This window comes from Peromyscus californicus, unplaced genomic scaffold, assembly GCF_007827085.1.
Source record: "Peromyscus californicus insignis strain IS unplaced genomic scaffold, ASM782708v3 Scaffold_20__1_contigs__length_68692818, whole genome shotgun sequence".
In the NCBI taxonomy this organism is placed as follows: Eukaryota; Metazoa; Chordata; class Mammalia; order Rodentia; family Cricetidae; genus Peromyscus; species Peromyscus californicus.
This window is the reverse complement of record NW_026294503.1, coordinates 50,086,403-50,103,578: the sequence shown is the minus strand read 5'-3', so window position 1 is coordinate 50,103,578 and position 17,176 is coordinate 50,086,403. Positions and strand designations below refer to the sequence as shown.

At 41.1% G+C, this 17,176-nt stretch overlaps 1 protein-coding gene across 2 annotated transcripts in view; it reads right to left on the bottom strand.

The window, feature by feature from the left end:
- Atxn10 (ataxin 10) overlaps positions 1-17,176 on the bottom strand; it is a 143,127-nt gene that overhangs the window by 111,212 nt on the left and 14,739 nt on the right. For both annotated transcript variants that reach the window (XM_052748554.1, XM_052748553.1), the window contains exons 2-3: positions 9,874-10,065; positions 3,673-3,755 (exon numbers count right to left, since the gene is read on the bottom strand). In XM_052748554.1, the coding sequence (XP_052604514.1) occupies positions 3,673-3,755; positions 9,874-10,065 (275 nt within the window). The remainder of the gene's footprint in view (positions 1-3,672; positions 3,756-9,873; positions 10,066-17,176) is intronic.

The window sequence follows — 17,176 nt, the reverse complement described above, 5'->3', positions numbered from 1 at the left end:
AGGAACTGCTTTTCTTATACCTTGGAGTGTAAGAAATTATTTTTAATTCTGACAGGTGTTGATTGTACAATATTGTACTGTTCTAAATGTCACTCAACTATTCACTTTAAAATGGATGGTTTTATGTTAAGTAAATGGACTGGGAGACATAACTACATGATAAAATGCTTGCTAGCATGCCCAAGGCACTAAGTTTACCCCTGCACTATCAGGGGAAAAAAATCAATTAGTTAAACTGGTAGTACTGAAGCTATCTAAATTATTAACAACTCTTAATGTATCCTTTATAAAACAAGACTAAGGCTAGGAATATAGCTCAGTGGTAGAGGCTTTCCTACCATACTGGAGCCCAAAATTCAATTCCCAACACCACTGAAATTAAAAAAAAAGAAAAGAAAGAAAGAAAGAAAAAGAAAAGAAAAGAAAAAGCACAGGGATCTACTCTCTAATGTCAATCAATGTATGACTTCACCACATAACGATGTTATAAAACATTTTTAGGTATCTTCCCTCTTCTATTTTTCTTAGGTTATATCCATCTCAATGAAGAAAGGATAAAACAACCATTTATCATATATTGTGGAAAAACAAAGTAAGTCTTGCACAGGAGATTTGGGATAGCACAAAAAAAGAACAAGAGGAATGCGGAACCAAGGAAAGAAGCTTCATGATGGAAGCAGGAGAATGTACTACATAATGGTAAGGATGCTGGAGGGCAGAGGATCCATGTGATGCTGAGAACAAATGGGATAAATTCAAGAGAAAAGCTGTGTGGGTGAGCGGGGCTGGTGTCCAAGGTTTAAGGGAGAGGCTAGCTCCACTCTGGTACCTCCCACAATCATAGCATTTGCCAGCACTTCTGCTGGGCTTATTTAGGAACACACCATTAGAAGAAAAGCCTAGTTCTGGTGACAGCTAATACTCTATTACTATTTTTTTGCAATTACAAAATGGACTGCATCTGAACAGTGGCTGATTTACATACCTCACAGACGGATTTTTCCATGCAGCACAATGAAACTTGTTATTTTATCATTGTTTTTTTTGGTTTTTGTTTTTTTTTTGGTTTTTCGAGACAGGGTTTCTCTGTGTAGCTTTGCGCCTCTCCTGGAACTCACTTGGTAGCCCAGGCTGGCCTCGAGCTCACAGAGATCCGCCTGGCTCTGCCTCCCGAGTGCTGGGATTAAAGGCGTGCGCCACCACCACCCGGCTTATCATTGTTTTTTAATCCTCCAACTCTGAGCACCAAGGCTTCATCATAAAGCAGAGCTATAAAAATCCCTTTAATATTAAACATCTTTAAAATATTTTACAACTAAATTCTACATCCTACCAACCTCTTAAAACACTGCCACTCAGAAAAGTTTAGAGCTAAGATAATGTTTATAAACTCTTCGATATGTAGTTAACTTTATGAAACCACCACTTTCTGTCACATCAGGTAACTGACTTAAGATTTTAAAGATGATTTCTAAATCAAATACTAAGACCCCAAAATTGTAGTGAAATGAATCTCAAGTGGAAACACTAGGAAATCACACAAGGAGTGAACATTAAATAACACACACAGTGCCTGCAGCACCTGAGCACACTGGGTTCCCTCTCTGTGTCACACCTACCATTCCTTTCGTGCCTGTGAAGAGAGCCCCACCTGAGTTCTCTCCTGTCCACTGGGAACAGGATGTCAGGTAGCATTAATATAAACATACCTAATGTTATATAAAAACAGGAGTTAAGAAATATTTAAAACCAAATCTATTTTAAAGTTATATTTCCCACTTCAAGGAAGTATTTATAACATATGTGGTAAAGGTGTTCTTTTTCATAACAATGACTTTAACTCATAATCTAGTATATCTAATAAGCATGGACACTTACATTAAGATTATATCAAATAATTTATATTTACTCATAATATCTCTTTTCGTTTGTTTGTTTTTTCGAGACAGGGTTTCTGTGTAGCTTGGGAGCTTGTCCTGTAACTTGCTCTGTAGACCAGGCTGGCCTTGAACTCACAGAGATCCACCTGCCTCTGCCTCCCAAGTGCTGGGATTCAAGATGTGCGCCAGCTAAATATCTCAATTCTTTAGACAAGAAGACCATATATAAAAACTCTATTATTTAATTTAATGATGTGTTAAGATAATAATCTTTGTACAAAGGAGAAGCATTAATGCTAGTAATACAAAACTAAAAGCCTTCAAAATAGTCTAAGAACCTTCCAGATTTTCAAGCTCAGAAGCTCTTAATCCCACATCAACAGCTGTTACGGAGAAGAGCTACTTTCCCTTTCTGTCACACTAGGTAACTGACTGACTTAACAGACCTAACACATCTGGCTCTCCTCACTGGAACGTGAGATCTGAGATTTCTGTCTGTTCTAGTCACTGTTGGAATCACACCTGAATTAGTTACTTTTATCTTCACTGTGATAAAACACCTGAAAGAAGCAACTTAAGGGAGAGAGGATTTATTTTGGCTCACAGTTTAAGATGACACAGTCCGTCACGGAGGGGAAATGATAGTGACAGCTGGAGCAGCTTGTGGCTAGAGTAGTGGGAACTGTAACAGGTCACACTGCCAGAGTAGTTAGGAAGCAGGTAACTCAGGAAGAACTGGAAATGGACTGTAAGCCATAAGCCCTGTCCCTATGGCTCTATATCCGCCAGCCAGCCTCCATGTTCAAACTGTTCCACAACCTCCCAAAACAGTGCCACTAGCAGAGGACCAAGCATTCAAACACATGAGCCTGTGGAGGGTATTTATATTCAAACCAAAAACAGTGTCTGTCACATTTGTAAGCAACACAAGGCAGTGCATTAGACATCCCAGGTTGCTACTGCAAAGAACCACAGACTAGACAGCTTCAAACAATTACCTTCTACCATTTTGGAGGCTCCAAGTCCACGATTAAGATGCCGCCAGTGCTAATTTCTCCTGATACTTCTCTTCTTGACACTAGACTGCAATCTGTTTCCTGTGTCTTCACATGGTCTTCACCTAAGTGTCCTATTATCCTTTTCTCAAAAAGATACCAAATTTCTTCACTGTACCTTAACTACCTCCTGTAAAATCTTCTCTTCAAATACAGTCATACTCTGGGCACTGGAGGTTAGGATTTTACTATGGTCTGAATGTTTAATGTGTCCTTCTAACATTCCGATGCTGATTATCAAATCTCCAAAGTGTTGGTAGTAAGCGATGAGGGCTTTCAGGTGTAACTACATTTTGCAGTTAGTGCTCCTTATAAGAGGCCAAGAGTTCTTTTGCTTCCTTCTGCCCTTCTACTATGTAAGGACACAGCAAGAAGGCACCTTCACTGAGCCAGAGAGCAAGTCCCTACCACATAATAAATATGCTGAAACCCTGATCCTGAACTTCCCAACCTTCTAGTGTGACAAATATATGCTTTAATTAATTACCTAAGTTAAAGTATTTTGCTACAGCAACCCAAACAGACTAAGAGAAGCTTCAGCATAAGAAGTTGGGAAGAGACAAGTCAGCCCAAAACAGGACGGAAAGGAAGTCACAGTAACTCACAGTAACTTTCCTTCATAGTAACTCTAATATTACATGAAATATACAACATGTTTCAGTGAATGACTAAACACCCAGAGCATTAGTTTTAAACATTTTTCAAGATAATAATCCATTAATTATACTGCACATTACCTGTCAACAAAGAGTCTTGTTCCACCCGAAGTTCACGAAAGAGAAGAACCAAATCAACGGCTACGCCAATTGTATCCAGGTTCCTGTATTAAAGTTTAAGACAGAATTAAACTAAATATATGTGCTTCTCTAATACTGAATTTCAAATGCTGACTTATTGTATAATGCTGAGACTACTGACCAACAGTTCCTACAGCGAGCAGAATAACAGCTTCCAGAGATGTGCACATCCTGATAACTGAAATCTATAATTATTATCTTAGCTGGTAAAGAGAACTTTTCAGACAATACCAAATCAGTAATTTTGAGATGGAAGGATTGTCCTGAGTTATATGGAGGTCCAATATATCACAAGGCTCCATACAGAAGGAACACAAGAAAGTTGGAACCAAGAGAAAGGAGGCTATATGCCAAGAAAAGTGGTAGGGCTAAAAGCTGACAAGGCAAAGAAACTGACTCTGTCACAGAAGCCTCCGGAAGGAAGTACTATCCATGCTGATCCCTTATGGACTACAGAACCCCAAAATTATAAGATAATAAATATGTGTGCTGTTTAAGTTTTTGATAATATGTCACTGTAACAAAAGTAAAGTGACATAGATCTGAGTAGTGATAGTGGGGTGTAACAAATAACTGAAAAGGGGGAAGATTCTTTGGTCAGCAGGCAAAGGCTAAAACAACCCTAAAACGCATGACAAAAAAAAATCACAGTGCCTTAGACAGACTTCTGATACAAACACACAAAGGCATAGCTGGCAACATTTGGAAGGAAACGAGAGCATGTTATTAGAGACTACAGGAATGGTGATCTTTGCTATGCACTGCCAAGAGTCCTTGGACAGCATCCTACAGCTGTGTGGAACGGAAAGAAAAAAGAAATGCCCAAAACTGTCCCATGTACTGTGATCGTCTGCCTATTGTGTTTGAGAAAAGATACTCATTTCCTACTGTTACAGGGCCCAGATAAAGTGGAACTCTGTCCCAAGATGGATCACCATCCAGAGGTTCATATGTAACTTAGGTAAGTCAGAAGATTAGATGTGGGACTTCTAGCTAATGAGATTTAGAGGGCATTCTGAACATGAGTTGATGCTATAGTGGGTTTAGACTGTAGGAGAAAAAAATGTATTCTGAATTCGATTTATGTGAATGTTTAAGATTGATGGGTGAGCTGGGATAAAAGAACCTAAACTCCTAATCAGTTTGTTCGTTTGTTTTTAAGTGACCTTATATGGGCAAGAGACACAGTAATAGATGCAATCTGTAGTTGATCTTTGTCCTGAGCACCTGGTGCAGAGTTATTAAAACCCTTATACTTTCCTGAATGATAGTAACCTGATCACATTGGAGTATATGCTCTAAAAGTAACTCAGACACAGCTTCAGAATGGTGTGTGCTGCCAGAGAACCTAACCTGTAAACTTTCAGTCTCAGAGAGGCAAGGGAGATGAAAACTGAATTCAATACCCACCACCAATAGTTTAAATTAACTATGTCCATATAATGAAAACTCCATTAAAAAAACTAACATTGGAGTCTGGGGAGCCTGAAGGTTGGTGAACACATCAACCTGCCAGGAGGATGGCATACCCAGAGAGGACACAGAAATATCATCCCACCCTATCCCTTGTCCTATGCACATCCTTCTACCTGGATGTTCCTAGTACAATCCTTTACAGTGAACCAGAAACCTACTTTCTTGAGTTCTATGAATTTCTAAAACTAAGGGAACCCTCAACTTCTAGACAGTCTTACAGAAATGGGGGTTGCCTGGTACCTGATCTCTAGCTAGTATCCAAAGTGGCAACTGTTAGGTCACAAAGAAGTGGGTCCCCCAAATGGCGGCGCTGATAGCAAAGCCTCGACCCTCACCTGAGCATGGCTTTGCTAGGAAACAAAAACCAAAAGCATTTCTCAGAAGCCCTTCCCAGCTAACTGAACACTCCTGACTGGATGGGTCAGCACCCAAATACTTCTGACCCCAACTGCAACACCTCCTCCACCGCAGCTGTCCTCCATATACCCTATATACCCGATAAACACCTCCTCCACCGCAGCTGTCCTCCATATACCCTATATACCCGATAAACACCTCCTCCACCGCAGCTGTCCTCCATGTACCCTATATACCCGATAAACACCTCCTCCACCGCAGCTGTCCTCCATATACCCTATATACCTGATGATAAACTTTTATAGCTGGCTGCTGCTCTCTACTGTCCCGAGCAGCCAGACAGTTTTGTTCTGTGTTTTGGTTTTTTATTAAAACTGTTCTTTCTATCCATGGAGAATGGCTATTTCAGTGTTTCTTACTGCACCTACTTAGCAGGGGAAAAGACTGTGTTCAGTAGTCTCTTATTATACTTACTTACAGCAACAGCCACTTAGGAGTGAGCCTTTTAAGTTATGATGGATTCCCACAGATAGTGTCACAACAGAAGTGAGTTATTAAACATCCAGTTAGTATCAGAGATTCAGGATTGGTGTCAGTAAACACAGGAGACCATTTAGATGTAATTAAATTAGTGGCCAATTTTGAGGTGGGGAGATTATCCTAAGCAATCTATGACAGGTCTTCATGAGAGGGTCACAGGAAGTCTCTCCTCGTGCGCAGGTCCGGGTGGTCAGTCACCACTCTAGGCTCTTCACCCAGGCTGACAGTCAGTGAGAAAGAGCACAACACTTGCCTTCCAGTAAAGAGGCTGTTGCATCCTGTTCTACTCATTTCTGCATATGCGACAGCTCCCAGGATAAGGGGAAACTGTGCTTTGTTAAATGTTACAAGATGGCTGCAGGAAAGGAATCAAAATACAATTTCATGAAATTAATTTTATTTAATGAAATTCAAATTTCAGAGTTTAAAAATGTAATGCAAATATGCTCAGTCTTTCACACTGTGTTTGGCTGATGTCACACTACAATGGAGTTGAGAAATGTGTAGAGACCTCCAGTAAAGCTTAACTACCTATGAGCTGGCCCTACAGAAACAATACAGTGACCCCAGCAACAGTGGTTATCTTTACATGCAGAGCCAATGCCTTGAACAGTTCCTGGGTATTTCCTGAAATATCATCTGACGCAGACCTCAGATGGTTTGCTTTGCTGCATTACATACAAAGAGACTTAGACCTCAGTGGCATCGTGTCTTCTAAACCTTGAGTAACAAAGAAGAAAACGAGCACAGATACACACACACACACACACACACACACACACACACACACACACACACAAAGAACACATACACATGGACGTTTCGATCTGAATCCTGACTAGCTCAGAAATACTGACTTTAATTAAAACTGTCTGTAAAGTTCCCACTGGAATCTTTGTTGTATTTCTGACTAAAAATTTTTCCCCAGAACTAATGCCTCGAATGATTGGAGTTTCCCTTTGGAAATCAACAATAAATAACAATAGAATACTAAGAACCAAACAAAACCAGAGAAAAGTCAGTGCCCTTATATTTGTATTTCCGTGTGTACCAACCAGCAGTTGCACACAGTAGAGGTAACCATGACTACACGTGCTGCCCTTGCTTTAATGACCACGCCATAGGCTGAACAGTTCATTTCCCATGGTATTTATTTTTATATTATTTCAATTTCTATAGTAGGCATATATTGCCCAGAAGATAAAATACAAACTGTTTGAAAGCAGGTGACAGTGTTACCAGCAGAGGCAGAAGTACCACACACTTGCTATCCCACAGATACCACGGCTACGGAATCTCCCCTACCAGTCACTACCCTATGAAAAGGGGAAGTGCTATTCAGAAGGGCTTCTTCCACGCACTCGGGGTCTCATGTCCAAAGTCAGATGACTGACTACAAGAAGGTGGCATAATCCCAGACAGCAGGACCTTGGGTGGCTCAGCAATGGCAAGGGCTTGCTTTTCAGCATGGAGCTGGAAAGAGTATCTCTGCTCCCTGTGCGATCAGTGACTTCAGACTAGTTCACCTCTCCAAGCCACAATTTCTTCCTTTGGAACACTGGAAGGAAACTAGCACAGTATTCTTCAGTTTATCCCAAGTGTTCGGGTGTTCCATGTTGCACGAGTCGGTGCAAGAAAGAGGTCACTCCAAAATGAGTTTTTTAGGTCTGTGTGGCAGCAGGGAAGTCCAGGATCTGGGGGACTGAACTTCCCACAGCCAGACAAAGGCATATTTATTGATTGTTACACTAAGATTTTTTTTTTTTGAGTAAACAAGTTCCTCATACCAAGGTCTCTAATCTAATCCCGTTGTTTCTCTAAAGGAAAGCATCAGGCCCTTATTGTGTACCATTTGCAGTGCCCAGGTGTGCCAGGGGAGTCTTGTGACCAAAGTCATGCACAGGCTGTAATGCTCCCTCCGAAAAACAATTCTACAATTCACGGAAAACAATCACTGCTTTCCACAATGATTTCTTCAAGGTCAAAGTACTTCTAGAAAACAACTCTCCCTTCTAATGTTTACCCTTGATACAGTGACTCTGCAGGATTGCTACAACACCCAAGGATTAAAACGAGGTACTGCAAGTAAAGCTCCTAGGACCAAACCTTTCCTCGTGCTGACCAGCCCAGCAAAGATGCCCACCTTTCCCTGTCCTTCCCCACCTGGGAAAGTACAAAAGAAACTGGCATTCTGGCTGATGTTTCCAGAACATAATGGTGCATTTTCAAAAACTTGCTGCTCTTCCAGAGGATCCAAGTTCAGTCTCCACACCCACCAGCTCCAGAGGACCCCACACCCCCATCTGGACTCCATGGGCACCATAATACACATGTGGCAGACACACAGACACAAAAATAAAAAACAAGGCCGGGCGGTGGTGGCGCACGCCTTTAATCCCAGCACTCGGGAGGCAGAGCCAGGCGGATCTCTGTGAGTTCAAGGCCAGCCTGGGCTACCAAGTGAGTTCCAGGAAAGGCACAAAGCTACACAGAGAAACCCTGTCTCGAAAAACCAATAAATAAATAAATAAATAAATAAATAAATAAATAAATAAATAAATAAATAAATAATAAAAATAAAAAACAAATCTGAGCCAGGAGGATCTCTGTGAGTTCGAGGCCAGCCTGGTCTACAGCGCGAGATCCAGGAAAGGCGCAAAGCTACACAGAGAAACCCTGTCTCGAAAAAAAAAAAAAAAAAAAAAAAAAAAAAAAAACAAATCTTAAAAATGTTTACAATTTTAATTAGCTAAAAAAAGCAAAGTATTAACTATTATTAACAAGATTATTGTTATTTCTCTCCATTTTCTGTAAAGAGATGGCAGGTTTGTTTTAGCACTGATGTTAAAACAACTCCAGCTTTTCTTCCTTTCCTTTCATCTTAAAAATCTCATTAATCATATTAAAGCCTCAGGTGTAAGACTGTCTAAGTAGCCAAGAGAATCAAATGTCTCCTGGACCAGTTCAACTTTACCCATCACAACAGTGATGGAGAGGCCTTGAGGCCCTGTCTAGATGCAAATCCAGGAAAGAAAGCTGAGCATCCTGCTTGTGGCTTCCGACTTCGTTTCAAGTAAAATACTGTTCAAAAAAAAAAAAAATGTAATAAGAAGTTGGTTCTATAAAAGCAAGAGGAAAAGCCAGGCATAGTGGCGCACACCTTTAATCCCAGCACTCGGAGAGCAGAGCCAAGGTGGATCTCTGTGCCCTGCCTCAGGAAAAAAACAAAAAATAAGCAAACAAAAACAACAACAAAAAAAACCCACCAAGGAAAAGCAGCTGGGCTCTAGGCATGAGAGCTGTACAAAGGAAAGCGCAGCAGAGAGCATCCTCTGCTTAGGACTTAACACTTGTCAAAAACAAACCCAGCTTAAAACAGACAGAAAGTGCTCTGAGCTTTAGAGTCTTAAGACAGATAATCTCAGGAAATTATGAAATATTCCTGCTCAATGTAAATACAGGGTAACTAAACATTTACAGTTAAAAGGAAGCCAAGAACTACATGTGAACTTGGGCAGGCTGAACCTAGAAATATGGAGCCAATGCCAAATTTAAATCACTGCCATAGGAAGAAACAAATACCTCAAAACAAGTTACAAATTACAAACAGGAAAGCTGAATAATCCCTCTTGTTAAACAAGAGAATATAAGAAATAAAGGATGTTTCCCTGTACAGGTAAAGGACAGCTTTGTAAAAACAACAGGTAATACTATAAAGCCAAAACATTAGCCAACACATAAGAAACACTCAGAGAAATGTGTCACTACCTGATTGAATTCTGGTTCACAGAACACTCTATACAAGCATTCCGAAGACATCTGAAGCATTCAGTGATTAGCTGAAGACTGGAAGCCAGATGTTCCACTTGGGAAGGATCCCTGCAGGCCAGCTCAACAGCATGAGTAGATTTCTTTAAGATATCCAGGACTCTCTGGAAGATCGTTCTGGGTGCTGTTTCCCTGGAAGAAGATAAAGTTGTTATAAACTGGAGTGGGAGGAGGGGATGGGAGTGGGGGGACACATGGGACTGACTGACTTCCAAATGTCCCATCCCCAAAACTGCTTTACCTACTCAAGCCAGGGGAAGCTAGATTTGTCTACTCCAGCTCCTTCTTTATGAAACAGAAGTTAGGAGCTGCAGTGTAGACTGTGTAGCTACTACATGTGGGGCACTGCTGTTAGTCCTTACACGTGTTCTCTCACGACCATTGAAATAACTTAAGATCCATTTTAGAGGCAATGTAAGAGAAGCAGTTGCTTACCCACATCACCTGGCCAATGAATGCCAGAGCCATAATTCCAATGAAAGTTCTCTGATTCTAGTACTTGCATACCCCAGGACAATCAAAATCCTGTCTAGATGAACTCTCTTGGTATGGATCTGCCACTACCCAATATAGACCTTGCACTGGGTTACGGGAAACAATTTTCTAAAAGGACTAGGTAGAGGACAAGAGAGCATGCCACTCTTCTCTACGGATCCTATGAAGCCAGCAACAACCACACAAACTTTACATGTGCAACTGCAAGTGAGAGGAAGAGAGAGAGGGAACAGAGGAGGGGTGTGTGCCAGTCCCCTGTGAAGATGAGTGCCCAGCAGAAAGATGACCTACAGTTGTGTTCTCAGTCACCTCAGTCTGTGCATGCTTCTCTCATGCCAGAAATTAGCCTACTATCATTCCTTGGCTGTGAAGATGACAATTTTTTGTGCAATTTGGTACCTAAATGAAAGCCAATTTCCTCATTCCATAAATCCCCTAAGGAAACAGTAATCTGCTTTTAAAGATAGAACAAAAGCTGGGATGGTGGTAGCACGTGCCTTTGATCCCACCACTTGGGAGGCAGAAGCAGGTGGATCTCCGAGTTCAAGGCCAGCCTGGTTTATAGAGCAAGTTCCAAGACAGCCTGGGCTAAGAATAACTGCCATGTTAGATATTTACAAAACTCTTACAGACAGTCCTGACCATGTGAGTGTTCTCCTCTGTTCTCAATGTAGAATGACAGGATTAAGCCAGACCACAGAAACTGTAAACTAGTAATGACCTTGTGATGCCTGGATATGATCAAAGACATTCCATAAAGGTCCCTTCCTTTCCAGAACCAGGGACATAGCACATGGCTTCTGCGTATTATGTGGTATCTGTCAGTCTTATAGAGACGGACATCCCATGTTTTCCTATGGCTGGATCTTTGATAAATCTAGAGGCAAATATATAGCCCATGTCTTACAAAATGAATTTCACTTTATCTGGCTTTTCTCTTCTCCCCAATTTCCTCATTTATCTCTTTCTCAGACATAAATAGGTGGCCAGACTCAGGGCCTCCCACATGCTAAGAAACTGTCACTGACCTACAACTCTACCCTCTCCCCTTATCTTTTTTTAAATTTATTTAAGACATCTGAAATTTGTTTCAGGAAAGAGGCAGGGTATTGATTAATTAATTAAAAACTGAGAAACACAATTATCTGCCTGCCCCCCCTCACTCCTCCAGTCAGAACTATCTCCAAGGACAGGTCATAAAACTTTGACTCAGGTGTTTCAGTGACTTAGTAACCAAACAAAAAAGTGAAATTCACTAGCCTAGGTAACTGTATCAACCAATTACGTATGTAAGACATTTTTGCTGACAATACTGTCATGAAAATTTAAAAAAAGGAACATTTACTAACACTCCCATGATAGCATTAAGGATTAATGAATATGCTGGAGAAAATACCCAAGAGTTTGAAACACACTGAAAGAATGGCAAGAGTATCACAGTTTCTATGACAAAGTTCAATCTAATTACCTGTATGTGTTCTGATGTGCAGTTTCAACATTTACTATTTGGTCTGACAAATAAAAACAGAAGTGAGGGAGCTCATGGCACCACATTTGACTAGTATGCACAAAATTCTAGGTTCAAACTGTAGTAGTGCAAAAATAACAAGAAAACAGCTCTCCAACTAGACTAATCTCCAGTAGCTTCTCGATCCTCCTCAGATGGCTAAGAGATGTGTGTTCACACCTGGGATGATGGAGTACGTCTGAATTCTTTCAGCCGGCCCTTCACAGTCTTCAAAGACGCACACCACTGTCCACAATCTTCCCTTGAAGACAGTCACCCCTTGATCTCTTACCAGCTGTCTCTCTAGAAGCTGACAGCTGAAGCAGCACACGGTTTGAACAAAACTCTGGCTACAGACTAAAGAAGATAGGTGTTCTCCAGAACAATGGTGTTTTTATAATGTAGAGACCACAGAAGAGTTAAGTTCATGAACTAACCTACAAAGATAATTCCCAGTCTTACATATTCACTTGTCAGGGATGCACTGGGTCCTTACTATACTTTAATAACAACAAACAAAATGGAACTGAACTTAAGACCCATCAAAAGACTCCTGAAATCCAAATAATTGTAAATAGCTTCTACACAGTAAGCTCACATGACACATCTGTGAGATACAAAATAACTTGTGTTTGTAGAACAAAGAAAATGATCACTCGGTAGAGTGATCATTGTTACTTGCTTTTCCCAGGTTCTAGTCCCATGGGTTCCTAAAAGCACCACGCGCTTCCAATCTTCTGTGCCCTTCCACCAGCATACACTTGGCACATTGTCTCCACCCAGTTCTTTGCCTTCGAAAACTTGGCCTGTGATTCTGATTTTAAGGAAAATATTCTACCACTGAGCTACACCCTCCAGCCTAAACATCTCCTTTTTCAGAAATCTTCTGAAGACCATATCCCTGGTGAAACTCATCCACTTCTCCAGTGTATGCCCTATAACTCTGTATCCTGCAAACTAGAGACTAGCTGACTCTTTTGTATGTCTAGTCTACTGGCACTCACTGACAGATTTTTTCTTTTCGACCTTAAATAGCAAGGACATTTGGCAAAATGAAAGTGGTCCAGGCCTGTACCTTGCTATCCAGGAAAGTCGGTGCACTTGGAGGCAGCACCTTAGACATTAGCTTAATTCTTTTTCTTCCCACTAAGAGATCCACATATTCTAGATGCAGAACTAGAAGAATACTCACCTTGTAAGATGTGGCTCTAACGTAGATACATGTCTTGTGATTCCTATTTGGCATATTTCATTTCCCCTTCCCCATTAATTACTACAAACAGATTAATTTGTAAGGATAGTCTATAGCCCAAATTAACTGTATTTTAAACTTCCTGAGGGTGGAAAATATGTCTTAAATGTTTGTTTCCATCTATAAACGCTGAGAAACAACAAAAACATCCCTCCAGAGTCTTACGGCAAATAGCTATGGATTCTATGAACCCTGCCTGAAATAATACAAACATGAGCACTGTTTATTAGAAGATGAAGACGCTCTTCTCAACAACAGTAAAAGCATTCACCTCTCCCCACTGCTCTCCCTTCTCCACAGCCTGAAAGAAAACTACTGAGCTTTACAGTTCTGCACAGTGTTCACAGTCAGGACAATGTAATGTATCTAAATATGTAATGATTAATGACAGTGGAATAGCTGGTAAAGATCAGTCAGTCGCTCCCATACTACAAACATTATTAATAATAATTGCTGTCAGTCCTACTTTAACCAAACTAACAAAAATATTCACAGAGGCTTTAAGAAGCTTAGCTACTTCATTCGCAGAAGGTAGAGTACTTATGGAGACAATTAAACTTCAGCCGTTAGACGTCCCTATTAGATAGGAATGCATACCCTGAAGACAATGTATAAATGAAATGTTGTATTAGAGGACAAAAAAATTCCTTTGAGTTACACAAAAGGTAGAATTTCATTTCCTTCAAGTTTCAACACATTTGTTGGTCTTGGCAAGTCCTGTTTGAGTAAAATTAAAGAAAACTACCTGTGATTATATGTCACAGGTTAGACAAGCCTCATACACCATATGTACACACATTTTACAGTTAATTTATCAGTGGACCTCCTACTGAAAAGGAAACTAACTGCTAGACATTGTAACTGCAACTAAGACAATCACACTTGTTTAAAAATTATTCTAATACTTACCATATTTTTTTAAAAGCTGGATGATGTATTTATAGTAGTTTAACTATTATTGCTAAGAAAAATAATTAAAAGTTCATAGTTTTTTTCCTAATCACTAGTTGTTATATAAAACAAAATTTGTCTATTGATTTGATCTGGTTGATCAACAGCAGCAGAAATTATATATATATATGTGTGTGTGTCTATATGTGTGTGTATATATCACACACACACACACATACACACAAAGAGCTTACAGTAAAATTCTGAACTTCACCTTTACCAAGACCAAGGCTCTCCTTTGTACACTCCCCTCTCCTCTCTCCCATCCAGGCTCAGGTGGTCCCTGACAGCCCTAACCAATCCATTTTGCTGGGTCACAAAAGTTATGTGTAAAGAGCATCTCAGCAAATATTTTAGACTCTGACAGCCAGAAACTTCCCAAAACACCTTAACCCTGCTCTTCATCAGAAAAGCAGCCTTAGATGACACTTAAACAAATGAACAGGGCTAGGTTCAAATAAAACTCTACTGTGTTAGGGCTGGAGACGCAGCTCACTGGTTAAAAAGGACTACTGCTTTTGCAAAGGACTGGAGTTCCCGCCCAGCACCCTCATCAGGCTGCTTACAACCACCTGTTAACTTCAGCTCTAGTAGCTCTAACACCATTCTGCCTCTGAAGGCATTGGCAATCATGGACACAGACACCCTCCCAGACATACTCCTAACTAAAAACAAATCTTAAAAAACAACTTCATGCCGGGTGGTGGTGGCACACGCCTTTAATCCCAGCACTCAGGAGGCAGAGGCAAGTGGATCTCTGTGAGTTCGAGGCCAGCCTGGTCTACAGAGCAAGATCCAGGATAGGCACCAAAACTACACAGAGAAACCCTGTCTCAAAAACCCAAAAAAGAGAAAAAAAAAAACACAAACCCAACTTCATGATGGCCAAATGTGGCTTACTATGCTGTAATCCCAGCATCTGGGAAGCAGAGGAAAGGGGATAGCAAGCTCAAGGCCATCCTGGCCTACACAGCAGGATCTTGTAAAAGAATACTCTCTTGTAAACATCACAATTTAAAGTTCCCATCACTTTCAGGTGGCAGCTACTTAAATGTAAAAACCACCCTTCACTCATAGGCCATAATAAAACAGGTGGTGGGCCAGGTCTGGTAACTCCTGTCTTAGCAAGATTCTTAACATACCACAGTCCTCTCCCAGCCCCACAAAATCATGTTTTCCCGTTTCCCATCATCCTCATCACAATCAGTTCATTCCTCATCAGAGCAAATGTAGGTCAGCAGCATTGTGCTAAAGGAAAGAAGAAAGGACAAAGTAGCACGGAGATGGAAGCAAACGCTAGACCAGACACAAGAACCCAGGAAAGAAGTGTGTGGGACAGACACTTAGGACAATGCTGGCATGGAAGGTGTGAAGGAGAGGAATGCCTACTCCAGAGGTGGGGTGTGCACTTTCTGTGACAACTGCAATCCAGAAGGCATACCGAAAAAGATGCTTCGGGTACTTAGAACATACAGGAGACTAAAACCACCGAACTGTAGTAGAGAAAGAATATATGTGAGGGTCTGGAGACATGGCTCAGCAGTGAGTACCTGCTACCCTTGCAGAGGACCTGAGTTCAATTCCCAGCATCCACATGGTGGCTCACAACTATCCATAACTCCAACTCCTGGCGATCTGATACCTTCGTCCTATGTCCACTGCCATCAGGCACACACATGGTTCACATACATATATAAAGGCAAAACACTCATATTCATGAAATAAACCTAAAAAAAATTAAAAGAATGTATGTAAAACATTACTAAGATGCCCAGCAGTGGTGGTGCACGTCTTTAATTCCAGCACTCAGCAGGCAGAAGCAGGCAGATCTCTTTGAGTTCAAGGCCAGGCTGGTCTACAAAGTGAGTTCCAGGACAGCCAGGACTACACAGAGAAACCCTGCCTCAAAAAAACAAAAATAAATAAATAAACTACTAAGAATTTGACTTAAAAACCAACAGTTAAAAAGCCATGTTTGCGGGGCTGAAGAGATGATGGCTCAGTGGTTAAGAGTACTTGCTACTCTTATGGAGACCCAGGTTCAGTTCCCTATACCCATAGGGCAGCTCACAACCGCTGGGAACTCCAGTTGCAGGGGATTTAATACTTTGTTCTGGCCTCCTCAGGCACCAGGCACACATGTGATACACATACATATATTCAGGCAAACACTAACACACATGTAATAAATATGTCTCTCTTTTAAAATACAATATTTGAGTACAGAAATAAGGGGTGGGGGGGGCTACCAACTATATTCATTCCTGGAAAATCTGCTGGGAGGCAAAGGCACAGCTGAGATCATAGGAAGTCAGGGACCAGACTGGATGAAGCCCCATGAACAACAAAAGATTAATGCATACTATAGATGAGAGAGAACCACAATGCACAACTACCATAGACCGAGGAGATTTGGGCAGTGGGGTGATAATATCTGACTAACATTTAAAGGATCTCATTTTAATGACTCAGCGTGTAAGGCACCTGACATTAGCTTGATGACCTGAGTTTGGGGCCCAGCAGGTAGAAGGGGAGAATCGAATCCTCTAAGTTGTCTTCTATTGACTCCACTATGGCACATACCGTCAAACACACACACATACACACTCACACACGTAAATGTTTTATTACATATAATGAAAATTTAAAAAAAGAAAGAGCTAAGCCAGGCATGGTGGCGCATGCCTTTAATCCCAGCACTCAGGGGGTAGAGGCAGGTGGGTCTCTGTGGGTTCGAGGCCAGCTTGGTCTACAGAGTGAGTTCCAGGACAGCTAGGGCAGTTACAGAGAGAAACCTTGTCTCAAAAAAAAAAAAAAAAAAGGGGGGGGGGTGAGGGAGCAGGAGGGATGGCTCAGTGGTTAAGAGCATTGGCTGCTTTTCCAGAGGTCCTGAGTTCAATTCCCAGCAACCATATGGTGGCTCACAACCATCTATAATGGGGATCTGATGCCCTCTTCTGGCATAAAGACATACATGCAGATAGAACACTTATACACATTAAATAAATAGTAGAAAGAAAAGAAGGAAGGAAGGAAGC